The sequence below is a fragment of the Penicillium solitum genome (genome assembly GCF_028829755.1).
Source record: "Penicillium solitum strain IBT 25940 chromosome Unknown utg000001l_segment0_segment0, whole genome shotgun sequence".
In the NCBI taxonomy this organism is placed as follows: Eukaryota; Fungi; Ascomycota; class Eurotiomycetes; order Eurotiales; family Aspergillaceae; genus Penicillium; species Penicillium solitum.
In genome coordinates this window covers 8195032-8217951 of record NW_027072121.1, presented here as the reverse complement: position 1 = coordinate 8217951, position 22920 = coordinate 8195032, and the positions used below count along the sequence as shown (strand labels likewise).

Below are 22920 nucleotides of genomic sequence, written 5' to 3'. Positions count from 1 at the left end.
GCAATATGGATGTAGTAAACATGCTCAGAGTAACCAACTTATTCCAAGGTTATTCTTGCACTCGCTGAACGCGTTAAATATAAATCGGACCCAAGACAATTCATATATCCGCAATGGGTCCAGCTCTCCGACCTCCACCCCGTCTTGCGTAAGCCATCTCACGCTCCTCACGCCAAGAGCAATCGTCGCGGAACTCGCAGATCCGACATTTCCACGCGTCCATAATATCCACGCCGCGGGGATCTCGCTTGCCGCGCCACCAGGTCATCTGGTCATTGAGGTGGGAGGTGAGGGATGTCGGATCGAAGAGGAAAGATCGGCTTCCGATGAGCTGTCTCTTTATGTCTTCGTTGGCGGCAGATGAGAGGTACCGAGCTGTGAGCACCGGCGAGAGGAGGGTTGAGTAAGGTTCCAAGAGCTCTGGCTGGGAAACTGAGGGGATGGATGGTGCAACGGATGGTGTGTCGGGGGAATTTTCAGGGAGGAATGTGAGGCGGAGTTGTTGTATCATGAGACTCCAAAGACGGAAGAGGTTGTTGTGTGTTAGGAGGATGCCGGTTGAGTCCCGGCTATCAATAGAAGGGCCCTCATTATGTTCGGATTCTTGGGAGGAGAGAGCGTCGAAGTACTGGTCGTTCAAGCCGCCAACCTCCGAGACGAAGGCGTTCGTGAACGGTTTCTCGGCGTCGAAGTCGTAACGAGCGGCGAGGAGGTCAATAGTGACATCGTCGCTCGTGATCAGCCGGTTGAGCATGTGGTAGTAGAGCTGCAACTGGAGAAGAGTAGGCCGGAACCCCGTGCTTTTGACATTCGGTAGTGATCGGTTACCCTTAGTCTTCACGTCTGTCAAATAAATCCGGGGTAGGTCATAGACCGCCGCAGGCAGTTCCTGCTCAACGTGCCCCGTTTGCTCAGCCTCAGTTTGACCAAAGTCCGAAAGCTTCATCCCGCCTTGCGAAGAAGAAAGCAAAAAGTCTGACAAGGACATCTGATACTCCGGAAGCGCAGCGCGTGACGCTACAACATCCGCATAGTACCCAGCAGCAGTAGCCTCAAGCTCTGGGTCGGGACACTCATAGGACAACTGATCAATGATGCCATTGACAAATTCCCCATCGACAACGCCCCAAACCTCCATCTCGCGTGTAACTCCATAATCGCGCAGCATACGCAGGCCCTGAATGACATTCCATATCCTGAGACCCCACGCATCCTCTTTAGTCGTGATTTCCACGGGGACGGTAGTGTAGATCTCATCCTCAAGAGTCTTGTGCATGGAACTCCCCTTCTTCATCGCAGCAGTCCTCTTCTTCTGCCCCCCATGTTTGGTCAACGTGAACCAATACTGCAGCTCACACCAAGCTGGGGAAACAAGATCGGTCACCGAGAATGCTTTGTTGGGTGCTTGCCGGAACCGTTCGACAGGGGATCTCGTATCGAGCGCCGCAGCTTCGGGATCCTGTTGTGTCCATTCGAGCGCGCGCGCTGCGTTGCGCTCGCGTTCTTTTACTCGGCCCTCGGTTGAATTAGAGTTCTCGACTAAACGCTTGGGAGAAGATGTCGTCAGCTCAATTCAGGCTGGATGTAATGGGACCAATTCATAGAGAAAATGTGGACGATCAACGGCGAAGGGTAAAAAAAAAGATAAAAAAGCATACCAAACGGGCTGTACCTGTCGCTGTTGCCAGCGCGCGGACTTGACCTCCCCCTTGCACTCGCACTCGCACTCCATCTAACGGCCTGACCTGGTCGAGGCTGCGACTGCCGCCATGGCGAGCGAGGCCCTTCCCGACCCAGCACCTTAGGCGACCGAACGCGAGCTGGCTCAATGCCATCCTCGATATCTGCAACAAGTGCTGCTAGAGGTTCAGGTTGCAAGGACTCGAGATCAACGAGTTCTGGGGATTTTGGCGACGTGATGTGTTCGATCGGCGTTGGGGTCGAGATCCAGGTTGGTGTCGAGATGAAAGTGGCGTCGGGGTCGGTCGCGTGTTCCGCGACGGCTTTGTTCAACAACTCGTTTAGCAGATCCGCTTCATCTGGAGTGAAGTCTGATCCGTAGTCAGATTCATCCTCATTTCTCTCTGGGCAGGACATGCCTGCGACTGGAGGGGATCATGTTGTGTAGATCCGAGTTGATGTTCGGGTGCGTCATTGCCATGTGAGTTGCCTTAAGAATCCCGTTGTTCTTACTGGCTGGCCATCACATACTTCCAAGGTTGATAATTGTACAAACATATAGGATATATTACATAGAAAGCAAATTAACAAAAGAGACTGAAGTCTATTGATCTAAGTAATTGCTCTTGGTATCCCATGCATCGCTCCAAAACAAAAAAAAAAGATATCCCAATACCAGTATTCGGCAGGGATCTATGAATCTATACATCCAATCAGCCTCAACAAATTCTAAATCTACTTCTCGTGTATTCATGCAGTCCCAGCAGAGATCATAGTCCCCCCAGAAACAGCATGCAACGCACCAGCACCCATCCCCTCTGCCGCAGCAAGCGCCTCAGCAGCCGCAACCTCCTTCGCAGCCTTCTGGTTCAACCAGCTCAGATAAGTCTGCCAGCCAACTGCAATGCACCCGGAGAAGACATTCCGGAACTGCGCCGGCACGTACATAAAGCTGAACGCAGTAACAGCCGGCCAGAGCTTAACGCTGTTCTGGATACTAACAGGGAGAGCCTTCTTCAATCGCTCCCAAGTCTCGTCAAGCGTCGCACCAGCGAGAAGAGAATGCACACTGAAGAAGTACGTGTTGAAAACAGGTGTGAAGCACGTCTGCTGTACAACAACCTTGGTCAGGATCGAGAGGAACCTGCTCGGGTAGTTGAAATAGTTGCCGAGGAACATGAACCTAATAGAGAGCAGCGTCAATTAACAAGTACATACACATACAGATATCCCACGTAACAACAATCTCAAAGGAGCCATTGATCGCATATCGCATAACCAAATCTCACATCATAGAACATACCATTTATAAGAAGGAATACTCGACCCAGCGCCAACACACAAATGCCGCAAAGTCCTAAGCGGATCATACCCAGCGCTGACAGTCGCACCATCCCCCTGCGCAGCCCCATCCCCATCTTCAGCGTCCGATTTCACAGGCGCAGGAACCTCGGAAGGAAACAGCATCTGCGCGCTCAGATCACCACATAGGTAGATAACAATCGAGCTCCAGAACTGCGTCGTATACGGCTTGCGCTCCTGCACGCGCGCATACCATCTTCCGAACTTCCCGACCGGACCGGCCTTTATCAACTCGCGGAATCCGCGACTTCGAACGGGTGCAGTCGGTGCCCCGGCTGCGGCTGCGGCTGCGGCTGCGGCTGTAGCGGCGGGAGTTGTGTCTGGGAGCTTGGGTGGAGTTGAGGCGGTTGAATGGTGTGAGTGTGGTTGGTTTGCAGATGTGGTATTTCTCTCCGCGGGTGTCTTCCCTGTAGAGGAGTCTGAGTTGTATCGGCGTTGTGGGCGTGGTCGGCGCAATATCTGAGGTTGGGATCTGGGGGTTATCGGTCGGCGGAAGGTGGAGGTTGAAGGGGAGGTTGGGGCCCTGGATAAGAGGCCATTTCGGAGGAGGGTCATGGCCAAGATGACATCTAGTTATGTACAAAAGAATAGTTGGATGTGGATGTGGAAAGATTGTCAGAATTAGAAAACAATAGGCTTGGAAATCCAAAAATCCAACCTCGGGGATTGTGGCGATAAGACCCGAAAAGCGGGTTAATCTCCGACTTTTGAGATCAGTCCCGGATGCAGGTTCCGATTATTGCATTTGTTGTTTGTAGTGATTTTACTCTATTTAAGGAAGAAACTTGATTAAAAAAGTGCCCGAAATAGAATGATATTTGTAAAAAAGTAAACCCAAACTCCGGCTCTATGTAATGCATCCCATAAAAACATTAGTTGAGTGAGGTTGCCCTCGGTATGATATAAACGGGTATCAAAGTAACAACAAAGACACATCATGCAAACAGTGTACTTTTTTTGGTGACATGAAAGGAAAAGAGGACAATAGAAACTATGATTAGTGACACAGACATGTATAGGTATGACAAGTCCGGACAAGAGATGGTAGGATGAGAGGGGATATAAACAAGCTGCTCAGCAACCGCCTATTGCTTGAAGGAGTCACGAGTGTGGACACGGTCGATATCATATGGGTTTCCCTCATAGGTAACCGAGCGAGTCAACGAGGCACCAGTGCGATTGGAAGCAACAGATTGCGCACGGCTGCGAATGCGCTCCGTGGGGAGTGCGTCAACACCGTCGTGAGATTCACTGGAGAGTGAGCCTTCGGGCGCAGGAGCCTCTGTGCGATCGTACTCCACTTTCTCCTCCGCCGCCGGCGGGGCAGAAACCTGTTCCTGGATCTTGCGCATGAATGCCTCGGACTGAGCGGCGAACTTGCAACGGGTGCGGATCGCGGGTCCGTACTTGTAGAACAAGAATGGGAAGGGCACGCAGGCGAGTGCCAGGAAGGCCGGGATCGATGATGCCCAGTGGATACCCAGGTTCTGATACATGTAAGTGGTAAAGAGGGGGAAAGCGGCACCGAAGAGGGAACGGATGACAGAGTTGGCAGCAAGCACAGAGGCGGCGAAGATGGTGTATGAGTCAATGAGGTAGTTCATGATGCTGAGGAAGACGAGGACCATTCCGAAGCCGAAGGGGACACCGGCTGCGATGCTGACCATGAAGTGGATTGAGGGGTAGTTGGTCCATGCGAACCAGAATAGGCCGATTGGGATTGCGACGGATGCGATGAGGCAAGGGGGGAGACGTGCCTCCGGGGGTGCGAATCCATTATGTCTATCGGACGTCCCGATGTAGCGCTTGTTGTCCCATAGGGAGTAGATGACAGCAAACAACATGCCGATCATGATACCGAGAAAGGCGAGGCCACCAACACCCTGGTTCCAGCCGCGGGACTGCTGGTAGACAATGGGGAAGGCGGCGAACATCATATACAAGGTACCGTAAACAATAGCCATGTAGAGAGATAGCAAGAACACAATAGGCTCCTGGAACAAAAGAACCCAAGGACGGGACAGTGACACTTTGAAGGAGTCTTTAAGAGATATCTTGCCTTGATCGATCTCAAGCTTACTCCGGTAAATCTTTCCCGACAGCTTTGAGAGTCTCTCCGCACGGCGGCGGAGAAGCACGGGGGCATAGGTTTCGGGGATCGTCAGAGAGCCGATAATCCAAACCGTACCAGAAAAGACGGCAAGGAAACCCATAACCCATTGCCAGCCGCCGTCGCTCATGCCGATGAATCCACCAGCGATGGGGCCGATAATAGGACCAAGGAAAGGTGCAGCGGCGAACAAACTCATGGCGACACCTCGCTGCTTAGCGGGGAACATGTCGGCAATGACACCACCAGCGTTCGTCAAAGGCGAGGATCCAAAGGAACCGGCGAAGAACCGAAGAATGATGATGGACCAGGCATTTTGAGAACCTGCGACACCGGCATTGAAAGCTGTGAGAGCGGCGTAGGTAGTAACGAAGAGGATTTGGCGGCCAAACAGCTCACTCAGCGGGGCCCAGAGCAATGGTCCAATCTATATCAAAGCAAATAATGTTAGTATGCATGCAAAACAGTTTACACAAGCTCAAGTAGCAGTGTCTGGAGAGTCGAGGTCTTACCGCGAAACCGAGAACGAAAAGCGAAACACCAAGAGTAGCAAGTTCTTGCCCGATGTGAAACTGCATCATGATCTCTTTAATACCACCGGTATAGGCAGATGATACCAGTGAAACGGCCAATGTTGCGACGGCCACTAGCATGGTAAAAGTCCATTTCTTCACCTCGCTGAAGTTCATGGGATTACGAGGGTCGTTGGGAATCCATGTTACTTCAAATGGGTCCTCATCTGTTCCTGAACCGGGGTATGGATGATCAATGATCTCTTGTGTGACGACACCCTGGTCGAAGACCAAACGCCAGTATGGAATTTTCGTTGGGGCAGAGGACTCGATCTTGTCCGAGACCTGAGGGTCCGAGTCAGCTGCCATGGTGGGCAGGTATTAAATTGAGATTTCGATATGTAGTTGATAGTATCCGAGGTAGCAGTATATGCCAATTAGGACGGAAAGAGGTGGGGTTTCCCGAGGGTTTGCGGGGAGAGGGGATACCGAGGAAAATTAGTGGAATGAGACTTAAGAGACCTCGGGATGGAGCTCCCTCTATATATAAAGGGGGTTACAGGGTTATGAATGGGATCTATGCAGATAAAGTACGTATAAGTGGATTTCGTTGCCCAGGTGGGATAGGTGGGCCCCGGACCCGGACAAGATTTTTTTTACGGATGTTGGGATCTGGGCCCTTTCCTTAATTATCTTGTTTTTGGAGCATCTATTTTATAATTTCATACTCCATACTGATTTCATACCCATATTGGTGTACTTCCAAGGTAAATTAAAAGGTTATACGTCGTACAAAAATAAAGATGTAGATGCAGCCCTGGAGGCAACTGAAGTCCACGAGTGTTAGGGCTTATCTGTTTGCAGCCACGTTTTTTGCACCACGTGATTTATGAATGATTTATGCCGAGCCACTCGGGTATGCGGCATCGATATGATTGGTTCACTTGGCTACCCAAGGTTTCCTGGTAATTGAAACTTGCAAGGTTCCCAGGGTCCTACCACTTCAATTTCTATCGTATTCTAAAGGAGGCTGACTTCCTTAGTAATATTATACAGATCTTCCATGGATAACATAATGTACAAAATCAATCTCATAACCTTGGGAAAGTAAATATGCCGTGCATAAACCTCGGACCCGCCCACATTCGGACGTTCCACGAATCGGACTCGGTACCTTACCGAAGCTTCATCCACCCGACACTGACAACAGATCTAAAGTTCTCTGGATCGGTCATCTAGGGGTAATCTCCGGTGCACGTACTCCGTACATAAAATGGTGTTTATAATCCTTATGACCGACTAAACTCCATGTACTCAGTACTTCGTATATGACCTCGGGAATAACATTATGATTATCAATCATCATGGTCAGGGGCCTATGCATGGAACTACTATTTATGTACAACATGTATAAAATTGCCAGTCTTCTCTAATTTAGCCCTCCGTTGAGTGCCCAAGTCGGCAATCATTATGAGTTCCGATGTTCACCTCGTAACCCGCTTATCATTTGTCCCGGTAATCTCTTTGAAATCAATTCCAAGCTAGGCATCAGCGCCATGGTTTACTCCAGATATCCATGGATACAATTGAATCCGAAGTCAGTCCACCAACGCTGCTTTAAAATAGATATATTTAGATCCGTATCATTAAGGGATGTCCGTTGTACTAATCGTGTTTACATAGATCAGGCCACTCCGTACCAAAAGACACTCGTGGGCTGACACCACCCGTCATATGAGGCATGCACGGACTCGAATAGAGAAAAAAAAAAGCAATGAATATATTATCTCCAGAGCTGGTTCTACTTTCAGCTAGGGGTCGGTTATTTACATGGATCCATGAATGTACCTTTATTTTTTTAAAGGTACAAGAAGGGATTAGGCTATAAACGGCTAGAGCTCCGATGTGCGGTCAAGGTTCGGCAGTGCCATGCGAAAAACCGCACACGGGTGGCTTGCAGAAAAAAAAAGAGAGCAAGGAGAACCAGGGATAGTGAAGCCACCAATTCTACCGCTAGAATTTTCCATCGTGTCTTGGCGCCTTCTTTTTGTTCGCCTCAGGCCAGCAGTCGAACAGGGACCCACAGTAGACACACATAGGTACATTTGCCACTAGATAATATAGCCTTGATCTTGGTACCCAAGATGGCTATACGTGTCAAGTTATATCAGTCGAATACCCTCAGAGCCAGAAATTTAGTTTCCGAGTTTTGAGGGTTTTCCAATTTAGTTGACAGTAAGATCAAAGAAACAAAACACGCGTTCAGGTCACTTTGTCTCCACTTAAAATCGACATGACAGCTGGGATAGACACCTAAAAGGCCATCCAGCATCTGGTTCAGCCCTGCGAGCAGAGGATCATCGATATTTTTAACATAGGTAGCACAAATAGATCACCTGTCCAGCAATCCATATACGCATTATCAGACTGTAATATCAGCATTGCAGTCTTGGAAATGCGCTCCAGTTGCCTCTCATTGTACTGGGTTTGATACCAGGATCGCAAATATATTCATCTTATCTACTCTCTTCTTCTCCTAGGTTCGACTTGACCATTTGATATTTCCTCTTATGGATAATTTTGATTTATTCGGGAATGTTCCTCGTGATCTGGAGGGTAATGAGTCATTCTGATATTCTACGGTACAGAACTATCTAACTACATCCTACCCTAGGCACTTTGTAGAGCCCATATGATATGTTGAGGTCATTATGACTCAATCCTGTTCAAGTCGCGATTTTCTTTTGAATGTGGGTGCTTGCGTGGCGGTCGGATTCGATGTTGGGTCTCGTCAGGGCTTGAGTATGACGGATGCGAAGTAGTCGGAACCCCGAATTCAAGTTGCGTGCTGTTTAATTCTTTGATTGTTCAATGTTTGATTGCTTGATTGTTATGTTGTTGCATTGTTGTATCGTAGAATTTGATTGGATCCTTCCAAGTCGCAGTTAATTGTTGGATCAGGGCTAAGTCATAGTGAAGTCATAGTCAAGTCTCCAAGCGCTTTGGACGGCAGTCAAGTATGAAGTCCCAGTACAAGGGAGGTGGCCCACATTCTTTTGGTTATTTCTCTGAACGGGTCAAAAACTATTGCAATCTCGGAATTCATTGTCTATTTCCAAGGTTGTTACTGTCTAACTGTCAAAGTCCCGTACTTGTGATATTGCCTCCTTGTTGCGCGACGAAAGGAAACCATCCGAGAATATTCGGGGTGGAATCGAGTGGCTTGATTTCATGTTGACTTGAAAAGAGTCATGTCCACACATGGGGTATTATATTGTCGCAGGGTTTCCCATCTGATTTTGGATAGTGTTGTTGGACGTTGGTACTAGCTAGCCCTTGAGGCCTCACCAGTTTGGGTGGGGGTGGGGAAGGGCAATCTTGCGACCGAGGAGTTACCCCCAACGCGGGACCACAAGAACACAAAAGGCAGAGGGAAGAACTTGTCATATAATAGCAACACGATGAAGGACGCGTCGGTCGCAAGAGGCATACTGGTTACTGTGTACTGATTACAAGAAAGAAGAAAATATGTGAATCATAGAAGACAGCATTAAAGCGTCTTGTCATGAGATGATGCGCGCTAAGGCATCATGTTAAAGGGAGCCCCCATAATGTACATGCCCATGACTGATCCATCAATCGATGGTGAGCAGTAGCATCGATAAAAAAGCAAAATTGCGAAGCAACCCGGTGCCGAAACCCATTGATATTTGAAAGCAAACCCATCATGTATCGCCAGTAGTCATGATAAAAAGATAAAAACAAACCCCATGATCGCCTTTCAGAAAACCAGCTCGTTGAAAAGAAAAATTACGAGCGCTCGCCACGGAGACGGCGGGCCAACTGGATGTCCTTGGACTGGATGGTGACACGCTTGGCGTGGATGGCGCACAGGTTGGTGTCCTCGAAGAGAGAGACGAGGTAGGCCTCAACGGACTCCTGGAGAGCACCGATGGCAGAGGACTGGAAGCGGAGATCGGACTTGAAGTCCTGGGCGATCTCACGGACCAGACGCTGGAAGGGGAGCTTGCGGATCAGAAGCTCGGTGGACTTCTGGTAGCGACGGATCTCACGGAGAGCGACGGTACCTGGAGATGGAACGTTAGAAAATGTTCCAAAGTGGACTAGGTGGGTGTCATGTTCGACATGAGATAGAACTTACCGGGCTTGTAGCGGTGGGGCTTCTTGACACCTCCGGTAGAAGGAGCGGCCTTGCGGGCGGCCTTGGAAGCGAGCTGCTTACGGGGAGCCTTGCCACCAGTGGACTTACCTATTGGAGACAGTTAGTGAAATGTTTTCTTTGTTGAACGCGTGAACGCGTAATCAAATCCTCCCCTCAACGCGAGACCTGACTAATCAGGATCGCCAGTGAGGTAGGAAAAAGGTGAATATAATATGATATAAGAAATACTTACGGGCAGTCTGCTTGGTACGAGCCATCTTTGATGATAGACTTGATGGAAAAAGTGGTTTTGTTGATGAAAGAGTTGGTTGTCGTTGGATGGATGTAAAAGGGAAGAGAGAGAAGGGTGGGGGAAGAGTATTTGTAGGAGACGGGAGGGGGGGGATTGATCTGAGAGGGAGCCACGAATCAGGGGAAGTGAGCCGATCAGAGGATCAATCAGCAGAATCAGCGCGTAGGACTGGGGACTGCGTAGCGTGTAGCCCAGAGACTGATTTGCGGTGAGCTCTGATTGGCTCAGCTGGATCAAAGTGCTGGTACTGCCAACTAAGCGAGCCCTGGACCAATGAGAATGCAGGATCAGGGAGTATAGAATGCCAAACCCTTGAATTCTTGATCTTGCAACCAGCCTCCCTTAGATCAATAATTAATGCATTCTGAAGTATTCAACACCCTTTGGAATGTATAATTGTTCTTTTTTTATTGTAGATTTACATTGTTGGTGGCGGAATATAGGAGGATCAAAGATGGACCACGGCAAAGTCGGCGTTCCGACTCTGGGGTCGACCCGGTAGATCAAGGTTGGTCTGTGATCCTGTGCTCTCATTGGTGGACGCGATCCCTAGCGCGTGATTTCCCAGTCTTCGCTCATTCCCGTATCATACAAATATCCTCTGTCCACTTCCGTTTCCTTTCCCTCTTTTTCAATCAATTCATCGACAACCACTCAACTACCAACTCCTCTTCATAACACCTCCACAAACCCCTTTTTCTTCTAATCCATATTCAATATGTCTGGCCGTAAGTCACTACCCCACACTTCTGTTTCTTCTTCAAGAAACGCGTTCTAACGCGTCTCATTTCAGGCGGCAAGGGTGGAAAGGGTCTCGGCAAAGGTGGTGCCAAGCGTCACCGCAAGATTTTGCGTGACAATATTCAGGGAATTACCAAGCCCGCTATCCGTCGTCTCGCACGTCGTGGTGGTGTCAAGCGTATCTCCGCTATGATCTACGAGGAGACCCGTGGTGTCCTCAAGACCTTCCTCGAGGGTGTCATCCGTGACGCCGTCACCTACACTGAGCACGCCAAGCGCAAGACTGTCACTTCTCTTGACGTTGTCTACGCTCTCAAGCGCCAGGGCCGTAAGTTTTCACGTGTTTCTCCAATGCATGACCCGTCTCTAACCTTCCTCTTCAGGTACCCTCTACGGTTTCGGTGGCTAAATCATTTGTTCTTTTCTTTTCCGGGCTGGTTCACGGTACGACGGGACGTTGGGGTGTTCTCTGATTTATTTTACTACAACTGTCATGGGTCTCTGGGTTTGCTTTTCATAACACTCGATTACCACTATTGCGCGTCCATAGTGTGCGCTTCTGAGCTTTTCTGTATCATAGCGGCCTCCACATTACGGCTGGCACCATGGACATGGTGGGATCAAGCACTTAAGTGCGATCCGATACGAATACAAACAAAACTTGAAATAATTTTTGACTTCTTGGGTCTTGCTAGTAGTAGTATAACTCGATGTGTAGGTGTCTCGTATCTTGACCTGTTTGTTTTCTTGGCTTGCATTGTCGAACTTGACGCTCTATTCTTGATGTTTAGGGCTTGAGCATTTTGATGTTTGGTGGCATGGTCTTCGCGATTTACGGTTGCTTGACGCGTTGTTTTGATTGCCTGAGGCCTCGTTTCCCAAGCTCATCATCAACCCATCATTGATTTTGTATAGGGTTTGATTAAATCTCAGTGTCGCTGACCCGTAATCTCTATTCCTTAAACTGTCCATGGGTGGACGTCTATTCAACCTGTCACGTTGTTGGTTTCCTTATTACATCCATGGGTGGCTTGCTTCATGGTGTGCATTGTACGCGTATCTGGATCAACTTCGTCTTACTGTGATTTGCTTTTACCTTGTACACCGGTTATCGTGTTTGTCTATTCAGACGGGGCAGTGACCCGGGTGATTTAAATGTGGAGGATTGCTAAAATGTTGTGTAAGGATATACTTACAGTGTTGAGATATATATATTAGCGTCAACACTAACCTGGAATATCAACCAACATGTCAAAATGCATATAATCCACACAATTTACCCATAGACGGGATTGAGACATTTGAATTTTGCTCAACTGCCCATATTGAAACACCAGAGACCACCACCGTGGCGTGGTGAGCAAAACAATACAAGTCGAAGTTGAACTTCCCAAAACGGCAGTTCAACTTTACTTGGCGCTATGAAACAATTCTGATCTACCCACAACTAAGTACACGCATATATTTTACTAAAATACCAGGGTTAGACCGAAAAATTACGTTCAAGATTTGAATTATACCCCTCTCTTTTTGAACCCTGCACAGGTGGTGGAAGTCTGTTTGCCATAGGAAGATGGAGTTGAACCCCCGAAAAGGGAAGTCCAACATCTCTTGGCACTACGACCCAGGGCTTCCCGTAACCCGAAGCGCTCTTTCGTTATTACGTCTTGAAAGATTAAGATCAAAATAGCACAGTGTCCAATATACCAGTGGAGTGGCAAGCGAGGAAGGATGGCTGATCTTCCAATAAGTCCCCAGGACAAACCAAAGGGCACTGCCATGTGACAAGCAAACCGCGTAATGTACGAGGCCAAAATACAGACAAACACCCCAGACTTGAATGTATCTGTTTGCCCTTATATTTCCCTCCAAACTGCCATCACCCCCACTCTCATCACTCTCACCACTCCCATCATCACTCTCATCATCACTCTCATCACTACCATAGCCCTCTCCACCCGAATCCACAAACCCGAAGAGAGCCAAACCCACCACGATGGCAAAAAAGTAACCGGCAATAAGAAGAGCCCCACAGATTAAGGAGCTTCTCCTAGGCGTCTCAAGGTACTGGATTATGTACCACGTGGACGAAAAAACCGCTAACAATACCGCAGCATACGCTCTGACCCTAAATATAGCGACTTCACTATCGTGTGTGAAGGCGAAGAATATGCTGTGCACAAGTGTATAATTTGCCCAAGGTTGAGCTTCTTTGCCAAAGCCTGCGATGGTGGATTCGAAGTGAGATGCACACTCAGATGGCGAGAACAAGACCCAAGAGGCTCACACCGACTAACCAAACACAGGAATCAGTCACAAACAGGGTCGTACTACATGAGAAGCCGGCCCTAGTCAAGGGGATGATTGACTATCTATACACCCTGGACTATGAGGTGGAACTCCCTCCACCAGAAACAAACCTCCCCCAATAACCAGATGGAGAAAAAGCCCAAGATAACCAAGAAATGCCCGCCGACATGCCAGAAGATGCAGGCACAGCGTGCGATATTCTATCATTCCATATTCTGATATACTCCCTCGGTGATCGAATGTTCATCCACGGGCCCAAGGCCCTCTCAAAGGAAAATGTGGAAAAAGAGCTGGCGAAGCGGCTCGACGCGTGGACATTCCCACATGCGATCTACGAAATATGCAGCTCAACACCCGCAAGCGACCGAGCCCCACGGGACCTGGTAGTGAGAATTACCATGGACAACCTCATAAGCCTGAGAACTGGAGCGAAAAAGATGGATTCAACGGAGGCGGGAACAGGAGAGGAATCAGGACCTGCGGCTTTCCCAGACTCCCTGGTGAGCTGTGTCCCACAATTTTCGTCAGACCTGGCTGTGGCAATGATGAACAGAACGGTTACAGACTGGAATCGCAATGGTATATGCAAGCCGAACTGGGTTCCGTAGGATACCAAACAGGGTACCCACCGAGGTTAGCCCCGAAGAAAAAGCAGGAAAGCTGAAGTGATATTTGATAAGAATGAGACAAGACTGCTGCCACAATTCACCTCGTATTGCAAGAAAATTGCAACCGTAGTCGAGTAGTACTATGTAGGTGAGTAAACCGCACAAACGACAAACACAATCAGCTGTTGTACGCAACGTAAGGTGATTCGAAAGCGACAAAACGAGACCTATAAGTAGACATCAGATCACACAATAGAGCGAGAATCTATGTGTAAAACCAAACCACCAGCTCGATACCCAGGCTGACTTGATTGACCCCGCAACAACCACCCGCAAGCATAGCCATCTGCCTACACCACTACACAGACCGAAGAAACGAAGGAAACAAAAGGGCAGGGGACGATGGTACAGACAAGCGCAAGGGAGACTGGGATAGGATACCAGAGGTGTCATTCCGGCCACTGTGATACGACTGACGGGATATTCGAAGATCAACATGGCGTCCTCAATAACCACATAGCGCAAAGAAAGACAAAAGCGAATCCCGACTGACTCTATGCTGACTGTGAAACTGATAGTACCTCGCTGACCTCCGAATCGCCCGCCAAATGAAGCCGATGAGACCTGGTCTCCTCAGGCCGTCAACCCTCACCCGACGAGACATCAATCAGTCTCCACGGCCGACTATTGCTGAGTCTTCTCCACAGAAAGCTCCCGATTTCCCATACAAACGAGTCCTGATCGTTGCGAACAGGAAAACGAACTACGCCGTATAGCGAGAAACCTGGCCAAAGGCGACACCGCGAACAGTTGATGAACACTAGATTAACGTGCTAGAGTCTTGTTTGGGAACACATCCATGGATATGGTCTTCGGTATTCCACAGGGCATGTTTTCAGCCAATAATGCGAATTGGACTTCTGAAATACCGAAAATGGCCACGATGGATCAAATTGTTAAGGAAGTGGACAAAAATAGATGAAGAAAAAAAAAAAGATAGACATAGCATGTCCTGGTTTCGATCCAGGGTCCTGTTGTAATTGTTAGTTGGATGTTTGTGGTGAATTTGGTTTCGGTGAAACGTACCTCCGGGTTATGAGCCCGGCGCTCTTCCCCTGAGCTAACATGCTGGGATGTTGAAATGTCAACTTTATTTGCCTACATCAAGGAAAGTCCAAATCAGTATGCAACTTACAACCAAAAGCCATTTATTGTAGTAACCCTAAGTCACGAGACTATTCTCGTGGTCGGCGCAAGCTCTTAATTGAACGACGAGGTATATATTGACACAAAATGTTTTGATTTGAAGGGTCTATTTTATGGAGAAATTTAATTGCCTTGGATATGATAGGTTCTACTTGAAGAGCCTTAACATCACTGTCAAATAGTAAGGCAGTTTGCGGCCATCTCTGTTACCACCGAAAGCTGCTTCTGTGGTAAACTGGTATAATACTCCGGGAAACCCGTCTATAGGAACTCCGTACTCGAAGCCATCACCAGTAGGGATCAAACTTGTTTGCGACTGGACGCCACAATATCCAGGATTTACCTTCTCTTTCCTGTTCAGGAAATACCCATGCCTTGCAGCTTGCCGCCTCGGTTTCCAGTCGGCATCCTATGGCCCAAACATATAGGCTCATCGCTATCCGTGGCGTCCAGCTTAACATTGTTGCATACTTTCTATTGGTTATGGCCTAGAGAATGTCAATGTAACTACATATTCTTGTGTCACGAACAAACATGGTACAGGAACGACTCCATATATCCTTGTAGGTACCGGCCTGATGGTCTCTATACTATAATATATAGAAGTTGTTCATGTATACCCCAAGGGCCAATTGGCTAGGATATTTCAATGGAGAAGGACTATCACAAGCAATTCACCTGGAGGCTGGCTTATGGTGTGCTTGGTCATTGATAGGCTCCTGGGTTCCAACTCTATACGGTATAGGTATCAGATACGAGCGAAACATAATTACTATTATTACACTATCAGAGACATGTGGCATTCCGGAATGGAGAGATCGATCGTGGCTAGCTTCTAAAATTATAAAATTCTAGAATTCTAGAATACACGTGTACATAGGCAACTAAGTAAGGAATCTGCCATCCCTTGCTGTCGTGAGCTGCTAAGCCACAACTCTTTTCCTAACAAAGCTCCTTGGAGTCTCCTTTCTAAATGTTACTGACTCAAGATGACGAAGCGCATAGTATGTGCATACGCGGCTAGCCTCGAGGATCTAAACAGACACGTGATAGCCTTTCGAAATTGCCAAGGTGTGAGTCAGAACAATCAGTCAGTGTTGGTAATCCCCGGGGACTAAATGACGAATATCGGGATAATCAATAATCAACTACAACAAAGATGCGCAAAGCCCAAAAAAAAAAAATACATGTCGAATACGAATTTGAAAGCAGGAGCATGGTCCTCCGACGGTGTCGGTGATGCCCGGAGGCCGGCATTCCGGAACGAAAATAGAAAGCTTCCAGAAGAATGAAAACACCCACGCTTTACCGAATGCAGCCCTAGCGGCATGCACAAGCCACGAAAATTCCTTCTGGAACATACCAGAAATACCGAATACGATTACGTGCAGATCGTGGCTGCTCCAAGTGCCGTATGGTAACAGGTTAAACCGGCAACATGAACGGCGTAACGCAGTACCGAGAAGTGGCTGTGCAGCCCTAGCTGTCACGACCAATCATTTACATTGAAAAAAGTTTTCACTGTGCATTAGGCTGTTACTAAATATGATCCTGCATGACAATCCCCGAGAACCCCGAATTTAAAGTGCTGACATAGGGTTTTTTCTTTTGGTCGGGATTAGATGCCGGTGAAAATTTTTTCTCCGTGGACTTTTCTGAATCCTTATGCAGGGGCCCTCTATGATTGACATCTGCCCAACTGAGAAGGTGGTTTATGTACGTTGTAAATAAGGGTGCCTTCGGTAGACGAATCCACCTCCCAGATCTACATATCCGACTACGTATATTTGAGTGGGCCATTGGATCTGGATACTTGGATCAGCTGAGGCTGGTTTGCCACTTCCCCGGACTCTGTCGGGGCCACGTTTTGGTGTGCTCTTGAGGAATCTGCCAAGATATTCCCGGGTCCCTCCTCGGAAAAAAGGGAGATCACTCGGATTTGGGCCAGACTGTTCGGTAAGAACGGCAGACCCCCGACCCGATTTGGCGTTTGTAAACCGAGAAAATCATTTAACCCCCGAAAATATACCGGTCGGATATATGTTGCGCTAGTGGATTTCAAAGGTAGATCCCTAAGAGGTCACATGGCACCTGTTAGACTATTGTTGCTGCCTTTGGGGTTTGCGCCCAAACAAGATCTAAGCTGGAAAGTCGGGGTTTGCCGATGCTGCTCGGTTCGGAGGGCCTTGATCTGCGATCTGATACCCTGGCATTTAGCGTCCAAGCCATGATGCATATGCACGGTTGAATAGTGACAACGCTAAAACAGAAAATTTCGAACGTAACTCTCAGTACATGGCATTCTTACTTACCATGCTACTTCTGGTGTTCCGCGTGCCACAAAGCCCGCGCTAACAATTTAGCTACTCTGTACATGTAGGGATCCGAGCGCAAGGAAAATATGAAAATACTAAAATCAACATCAATAGTCCAATTTAATATTCCAATTTAATTCCCAACACTTTCTGAGTCAAAGGGGAAAACATATGATTCATATGTGATTGAGTCATCGAGTCATCGAACAATGCAGACCAGAAAATTAAGGCAATCAGCCCACAATAAAGAGACCATGTGACCATGATCTTAGAACCTTGCGCATAAGATTCTTGTGTAGCCTACAAAAGTAACAATGATATACCAAATTTTGGGCATTTCCCGCCGAGCCTATGCTAAGAGCTAAGTCATGTAGAGACAAGCGCTTACTTACATATGAGAACAAGTGTAAGACATGGAAAGTATACTCCGTACACGACAGCCCTTCGCTTAAGACAATATAAAAATAAAAAATAAAAATAAAAAAAGCCCCGTGGTGACCCCAAGATCTGGGGTCAGCTGGTCATCAAGTTCCTATACACAAACAAGATCCATGGACCCGTGTCCGACTTCAGCTTATCATGCCATTAGATGCATGGTCAGCTGACTATCGCGTCTGTCGAACTACGGCCGAGCGGAACCCGCCGATTGGCGCGGAGTGGGGAGACATTGCAAGACAATCCCAAGACAACAGCACCAAGACTATCGGAAGACAGTTGAGAGACACTTACTTCACAGCCACAATCTGGAGTATTCGAGTCTTGGAATAATTGGGTCCGAGTACCAAGGAACGAGAAGAATGTGCTCTGCAGGCTTTCCCCATGTTGTGCAGGAAGGAACGTTGGGACGGCGGACCCGAACCATTGGACACCAGCCACATGGCTCAATCTCGATGTGGCTAGTGTAAATAAAGAATGTATGAGACGAATAGTAATATATAAAAATAATAAAATATATCTCGGCAGAACAACTCTCCGGGTTTCAATTCCACGTTTGTAGAGATTCTAGTGACTTCTTGACTCACCGGAGTTAGTAGATCAGGCCGAATTACCAATTCCCAACGGACCAAAAATTTAGTATGCGAAATGGGCACAAAAAAACAAACTAGGTGTGGCTCAGCCCTAAGGGTTTTTCCTCGGCATCTCCACCCCCATTTTTCCTAATTTTGGCCCTGGTCACCCGAGTGCAAATCGGAGCTAGTTCTAGACGATGCGACAAATTTTTTAATTTTTCTTCTATTTTTTTCTTCCCTTTCTTTTCTAAGCGATGTACTGTAAACCTTGGCTGAATCCTTTGCCCGGAATTCTCAAGCAAACCGTTTCGAAAATATTAATTAATGTAGATAATTACTATTGACACCCAAAAAAGCCCAATCACATAGAATATTAGGTATGGTGGATCCCTGTGGCTTTTGTTTATCCTGTAAGCCACAACTTCACGAGGGAAACCAGGTGAAAGAAGATCCCCAGGTCAGATCAGTGGGACTCGGTAAAAATGGTGGTATGTGGTGATACGAATCCCGTCCCAATTTGGACTAGCGTTGAACTTGGGTACAATTAAAAAATAATAATTACGTTTAATACGCCAAATACGCCAAATTGGTCAATACGGTAAATTCTTGTTCGGGGAGGCCGAGCTAATGTGAGGTCATCTCAAGTACAGAGCGCTCTTTATTAACTCCAGTCCTCCCGACCTCTTTCAACTTTATTACTCATATCCAAAAACAACTCTGACTCTTGAGATCATCATATCAAGTAAGATTTGCTTTTCCTCCGGTCGAGTCATTCTCCAGAACCAAACTCATACCAACCACAGTCAACCTCATTAAAGTTCCAGCCCTCTTATAATTCCATTCGATCAGCCTCCCGACGTTTCCAGACTCTTCGCTACCTGAAGATTTGAACCAAAGTCTCCAATCCAGACTTCTCCAAAAGCACGGCCACAATTGATCAGGAAATCTTAATCGGATTTTGTACCGTCGGGTTCTATAAAAGCTCGCCTTTCCCCGGTGGCGAACACTACCCACTTTCTCTGACGTCCCCCAACACCGTGATAACATAATGCTTATGTACCCACGTAAGGGTCTCATCACTGATCCATACAACTCAGAGGACATCATCATACAAGACGACCAGTACCCACCTGATTTCTATTCCGAGAACGCCTTGCACTACGATCAATCTCGTTTGCAATCACCGTTCCAGTGCCACCCCAGTGCACAGCTCTCCCCGCCATCTTCCGCACCTTCCTCGCCTACTTTCTCCTCTCCGACCTTCTCGACTTCTTACCCGCAGACGTCTGACTGCCAGTCTTTCGGGGCTCCTTCGATGACCCCGGCGCCTTCATATAACCCGTCGTACGACATTCAGGGTTCCAATTCACCTTCGCACTACTTGCCTCAATATCCTCAGCAATATTATACGCCGATGCTAGTGCAACAGCCTCTCGCCGGTAACCAGGGTTGGGACAGCAATCTGCAGTTGTTGAGCCCCGCGCGCATCCCATACGCCGGTGTACAAAAGAGATCTTCGCCCTCGGCATCCTCGCGCTCAGCCCCCTCGGGGTTGGCACCCAACAACTACCACCGCCGTTCCAACAGCGCCAACAAGCCGCTGCCCACCCCGGTGCAAACTCCTGTCCAGAACTCATTCCTTGCGACTCCCTTCCAAAGTTTCGATCCCTCCTCCCAAGATGGTCACAATGCCGAGGCCGAGTCTGCCATGAGAAAAGCGATCATGGACCAGCAGAAGCAGTCACCCCCGCAGCAAATGCAGAACGACTACTCACTGGCTCCTTCGGTGTCAACAATGAGTCATAACTCGCCGGTGACTCCGCAAACTACCGTCGACGAACTCGACGACGCATCCAAGTCGATGACCAATGGTGAGAATCGAATTCCTGATATTGATAAGTGGATGGACCAATACTTACGTCTCGACGCACCTTCAGAATATAACAGCGCCAATGGTTCCATGTCAATTGGAGTCCCCAAGCTGAACAGAACCATTTCCGATATATACCAAGACGAATTATATAACCCCACCATCATGGCTGCCCCCCAGGTATCCAAGCCGATGGGACAACAGCACCTCAACCCGCGCAATTTTATTGCTGATCGCCTGCAAGCTGCCAACCAAGGACATCTGTCTGCTCGTTCGCAATCGCCTGCCAACCAACGGGATCGTTCACCTTTCCGTACCTCTTCTCCATTCGCCGGTGACATGGGCAACAACGCTCTCCAACAGCCCCAGATGGCTACCAGCATCCCTATGGGACAGAACGCTATGAACGGAATGAACATGGGCCAGACCTCAAACACTGGAGATATTAAGACTATGTCCCCTAAGGATGCAGTCTTGGATTTCCAAGACAACGATGATGCCATGCCTCCTCTGTTTCCCCCAGGCCAGGCTGATTTCAACCTGGGTGACGCGCTTGGCTTGCGACACAATAATGGCTCAATGCGACCGATGGAAGCATACCCTCAATATTCGGTACCCAGCATGGCCCAGCCACAATTCGCATTTTCCGAGCCTCAGATGCATCGCCCTCAGAGTAACCTCTTGCAACAGAGTACCGAGTTCCCTTCGCTCCCAACAGTGGAGTCTACCGAAAGCTCGCCTCCAAGCCAAATGAATATGTCGATTACCGAGGGTATTCCCCGTCCCGCCAACACATCTTCGGATGCGGGCACCTACACTTGCACCTACCACAACTGCAACGACCGCTTCGACTCTCCCTCCAGACTCCAGCGACACAAGCGCGAGGCACACCGGCAAACAACACCGGGCGGCCACCTTGTCAGCCGCGACACCTCGCTCCGCAACTCCCAGGCTGGCCCGCACAAGTGCGAACGCATCAACCCGTCTACAGGCAAAGCATGCAATTCCATCTTCTCTCGGCCCTACGATCTTACACGGCACGAGCATACGATCCACACCGCTGGGAAGCAGAAGGTGCGCTGTCACATCTGTAACGAGGACAAGACCTTCAGCCGAAACGATGCTCTGACAAGACGTAAGTTTCAATTCCTTTTCTTTTTACCCCTTAAGTTGATCATACGCTAATTACATTAATTACAGACATGCGAGTGGTTCATCCCGAAATCGACTGGCCAGGCAAGCAGCGCAGGAGAAGAGACTGAGAGCGCCTTCCACGTCATAGTCTACCGGATCGGCATGCCGAACGTCATAGGTGGACCCACTTGGGGTCCACCAAAAATCCGGGGCTTCGTCATCGTGACGACATAGATCCCTAATCCTCATGCTCATGATCCTCATGAACTCTCTGTATCACTATTCGGATCCCGATTTTTATTTATTATGTGTACGATTTTACGTTGATGATTTTGTTTTACATGCGCAAGCCCATTTTAGCATTGGTTGGTGTGGTTTTTTTTTGGTTTTTGGCTTTTACCCCTCTATTTTCTGTCTTATTCCTTTTGGCTCTGGGAAAAACAAACGGTTTTGGTGTTGTACATTTCTGTTGTACATGGTGTTGCTGCATTTTTGACCCCAGTACAGTGTGTCCCTCTTGTACTATAGTACATCCCTCCAAAAAAATGTATATTAGCTTTGGATATGACATGAATTCATTTGGAAATGATCTATCACTTTCCCACACTCCACTCTCCACTCCACAATAACACTGGGATCGGTGAAACACTCCTCTCGGTCTGAAACAATCGAGGGATAGAATCGAATCCCTCGCACCCACCTACATCACACCTGCATATTTATATCCACTTATGTCAGCCATCTTCGATGCTCATCGCCGATCTCTAAGTGCACTATGTATGTGTTAGTTATGTGTAACATAATCATAGGTACTTTGTTAGAATGTATCTCGTACATCGTAGAATAATTAGAGTTGACAAAAATACCCACGCACTATGACCAAGGTCATTGGATAATTGTATAATTGTATAATGTATATTTGTATATCGCGATAAATTAATTAACATCTCCACGGACGAGTCCCGATTCGCCCTGATCGCATATTATACTCCGTACTCTGTACTCCGCATTGCATCAACAATAACGATTAACCATTAATATCTTGGACAATCAATATCGCAGCGAAGAAGTGCAAGTTGTGCCAAGAGTATGATCCCATGATTGCGTAGGCCCATCAAGAAACCCTTGGAACAAACCTGAGCTCATCCACTCTCCAGCCTGATAAGCAATTTAGTTACCAGCATCCCGGTACCCGGTGCTGGGATTGTTTGGATAGGGTTTTATGGGATCTTGGTTTGGGTAGTGTCGACGTAGTTGTACACAATAATAATACAATTTCTAGTACCGAGTTTAGGATCTCATCCTAGTTCATTTCCATGTAACGGGGTTGCTTATTTGGGTATATGGTTTTGATGGTTTTTGCATAATGGGGGATTGGTAACCCATGTGCCTCCGGGAATCTCATCCTTCATCTCCGATCTTTTTGACCGGGTATGAATGTTGCGGTCATTGTTTTGATTGTCAGCGTCATCAATAGCAATTAACTTCTAATCAAGGTTGTGTATTTAAAAACTAGCCTTATTTGAAGTTGGGTTGGTATTTATCCTAGCTTTTACCATAAACCGTACTAAATAAGCCACCGTAGAT

The 22920-nt window shown here is 47.8% G+C and overlaps 9 protein-coding genes across 9 annotated transcripts; 5 read left to right on the top strand and 4 right to left on the bottom strand.

Moving 5' to 3' along the window:
• Positions 1-100: 100 nt before the first annotated feature.
• N7455_003164 (exonuclease V) lies at positions 101-2097 on the bottom strand (the record flags this gene model as incomplete). Its single annotated transcript, XM_040960702.2, has 2 exons — positions 101-1539; positions 1659-2097. The coding sequence occupies 2 exons, from the start codon at positions 2095-2097 to the stop codon at positions 101-103; spliced, it is 1878 nt and encodes a 625-aa protein (XP_040808829.2).
• A 333-nt stretch (positions 2098-2430) lies between these two features.
• N7455_003163 (Mpv17/PMP22 family protein) lies at positions 2431-3597 on the bottom strand (the record flags this gene model as incomplete). Its single annotated transcript, XM_040960736.2, has 2 exons — positions 2431-2863; positions 2984-3597. The coding sequence occupies 2 exons, from the start codon at positions 3595-3597 to the stop codon at positions 2431-2433; spliced, it is 1047 nt and encodes a 348-aa protein (XP_040808852.2).
• A 530-nt stretch (positions 3598-4127) lies between these two features.
• N7455_003162 (MFS transporter) lies at positions 4128-6033 on the bottom strand (the record flags this gene model as incomplete). Its single annotated transcript, XM_040960707.2, has 2 exons — positions 4128-5579; positions 5665-6033. The coding sequence occupies 2 exons, from the start codon at positions 6031-6033 to the stop codon at positions 4128-4130; spliced, it is 1821 nt and encodes a 606-aa protein (XP_040808836.1).
• A 3441-nt stretch (positions 6034-9474) lies between these two features.
• Positions 9475-10104, bottom strand: hhtA (histone H3; the record flags this gene model as incomplete). Its single annotated transcript, XM_040960694.2, has 3 exons — positions 9475-9752; positions 9827-9934; positions 10080-10104. The coding sequence occupies 3 exons, from the start codon at positions 10102-10104 to the stop codon at positions 9475-9477; spliced, it is 411 nt and encodes a 136-aa protein (XP_040808865.1).
• A 492-nt stretch (positions 10105-10596) lies between these two features.
• On the top strand, positions 10597-11550 carry N7455_003160 (histone H4). The gene is made up of 3 exons (XM_040960690.2): positions 10597-10867; positions 10933-11208; positions 11264-11550. Exons 1-3 carry the CDS (start codon positions 10858-10860, stop codon positions 11287-11289), a joined length of 312 nt encoding a protein of 103 aa, XP_040808838.1. The 5' UTR covers positions 10597-10857; the 3' UTR covers positions 11290-11550.
• A 1326-nt stretch (positions 11551-12876) lies between these two features.
• Positions 12877-13312, top strand: N7455_003159 (BTB/POZ domain-containing protein; the record flags this gene model as incomplete). The annotated part of the gene is made up of 3 exons (XM_065604427.1): positions 12877-12887; positions 12995-13121; positions 13187-13312. The coding sequence occupies 3 exons, from the start codon at positions 12877-12879 to the stop codon at positions 13310-13312; spliced, it is 264 nt and encodes an 87-aa protein (XP_065462918.1).
• Positions 13313-13345: 33 nt separating this feature from the next.
• Positions 13346-13798, top strand: N7455_003158 (uncharacterized protein; the record flags this gene model as incomplete). The annotated part of the gene is made up of 1 exon (XM_040960720.2): positions 13346-13798. The coding sequence occupies one exon, from the start codon at positions 13346-13348 to the stop codon at positions 13796-13798; it is 453 nt and encodes a 150-aa protein (XP_040808831.2).
• A 4100-nt stretch (positions 13799-17898) lies between these two features.
• On the top strand, positions 17899-18087 carry N7455_003157 (uncharacterized protein; the record flags this gene model as incomplete). Its single annotated transcript, XM_065604426.1, has 1 exon — positions 17899-18087. The coding sequence occupies one exon, from the start codon at positions 17899-17901 to the stop codon at positions 18085-18087; it is 189 nt and encodes a 62-aa protein (XP_065462917.1).
• Positions 18088-19377: 1290 nt separating this feature from the next.
• On the top strand, positions 19378-21461 carry N7455_003156 (stress-regulated transcription factor RPN4; the record flags this gene model as incomplete). The annotated part of the gene is made up of 3 exons (XM_065604425.1): positions 19378-20200; positions 20267-21334; positions 21400-21461. 3 exons carry the CDS (start codon positions 19378-19380, stop codon positions 21459-21461), a joined length of 1953 nt encoding a protein of 650 aa, XP_065462916.1.
• Between the last annotated feature and the right edge of the window lie 1459 nt (positions 21462-22920).

Excerpts from the sequence above, each read along its gene's own strand:
- N7455_003160 (XM_040960690.2), top strand. Across the intron at positions 11,209-11,263 it reads CGCTCTCAAGCGCCAGGGCC|GTACCCTCTACGGTTTCGGT; the intron begins GTAAGTTTTCAC and ends CTTCCTCTTCAG.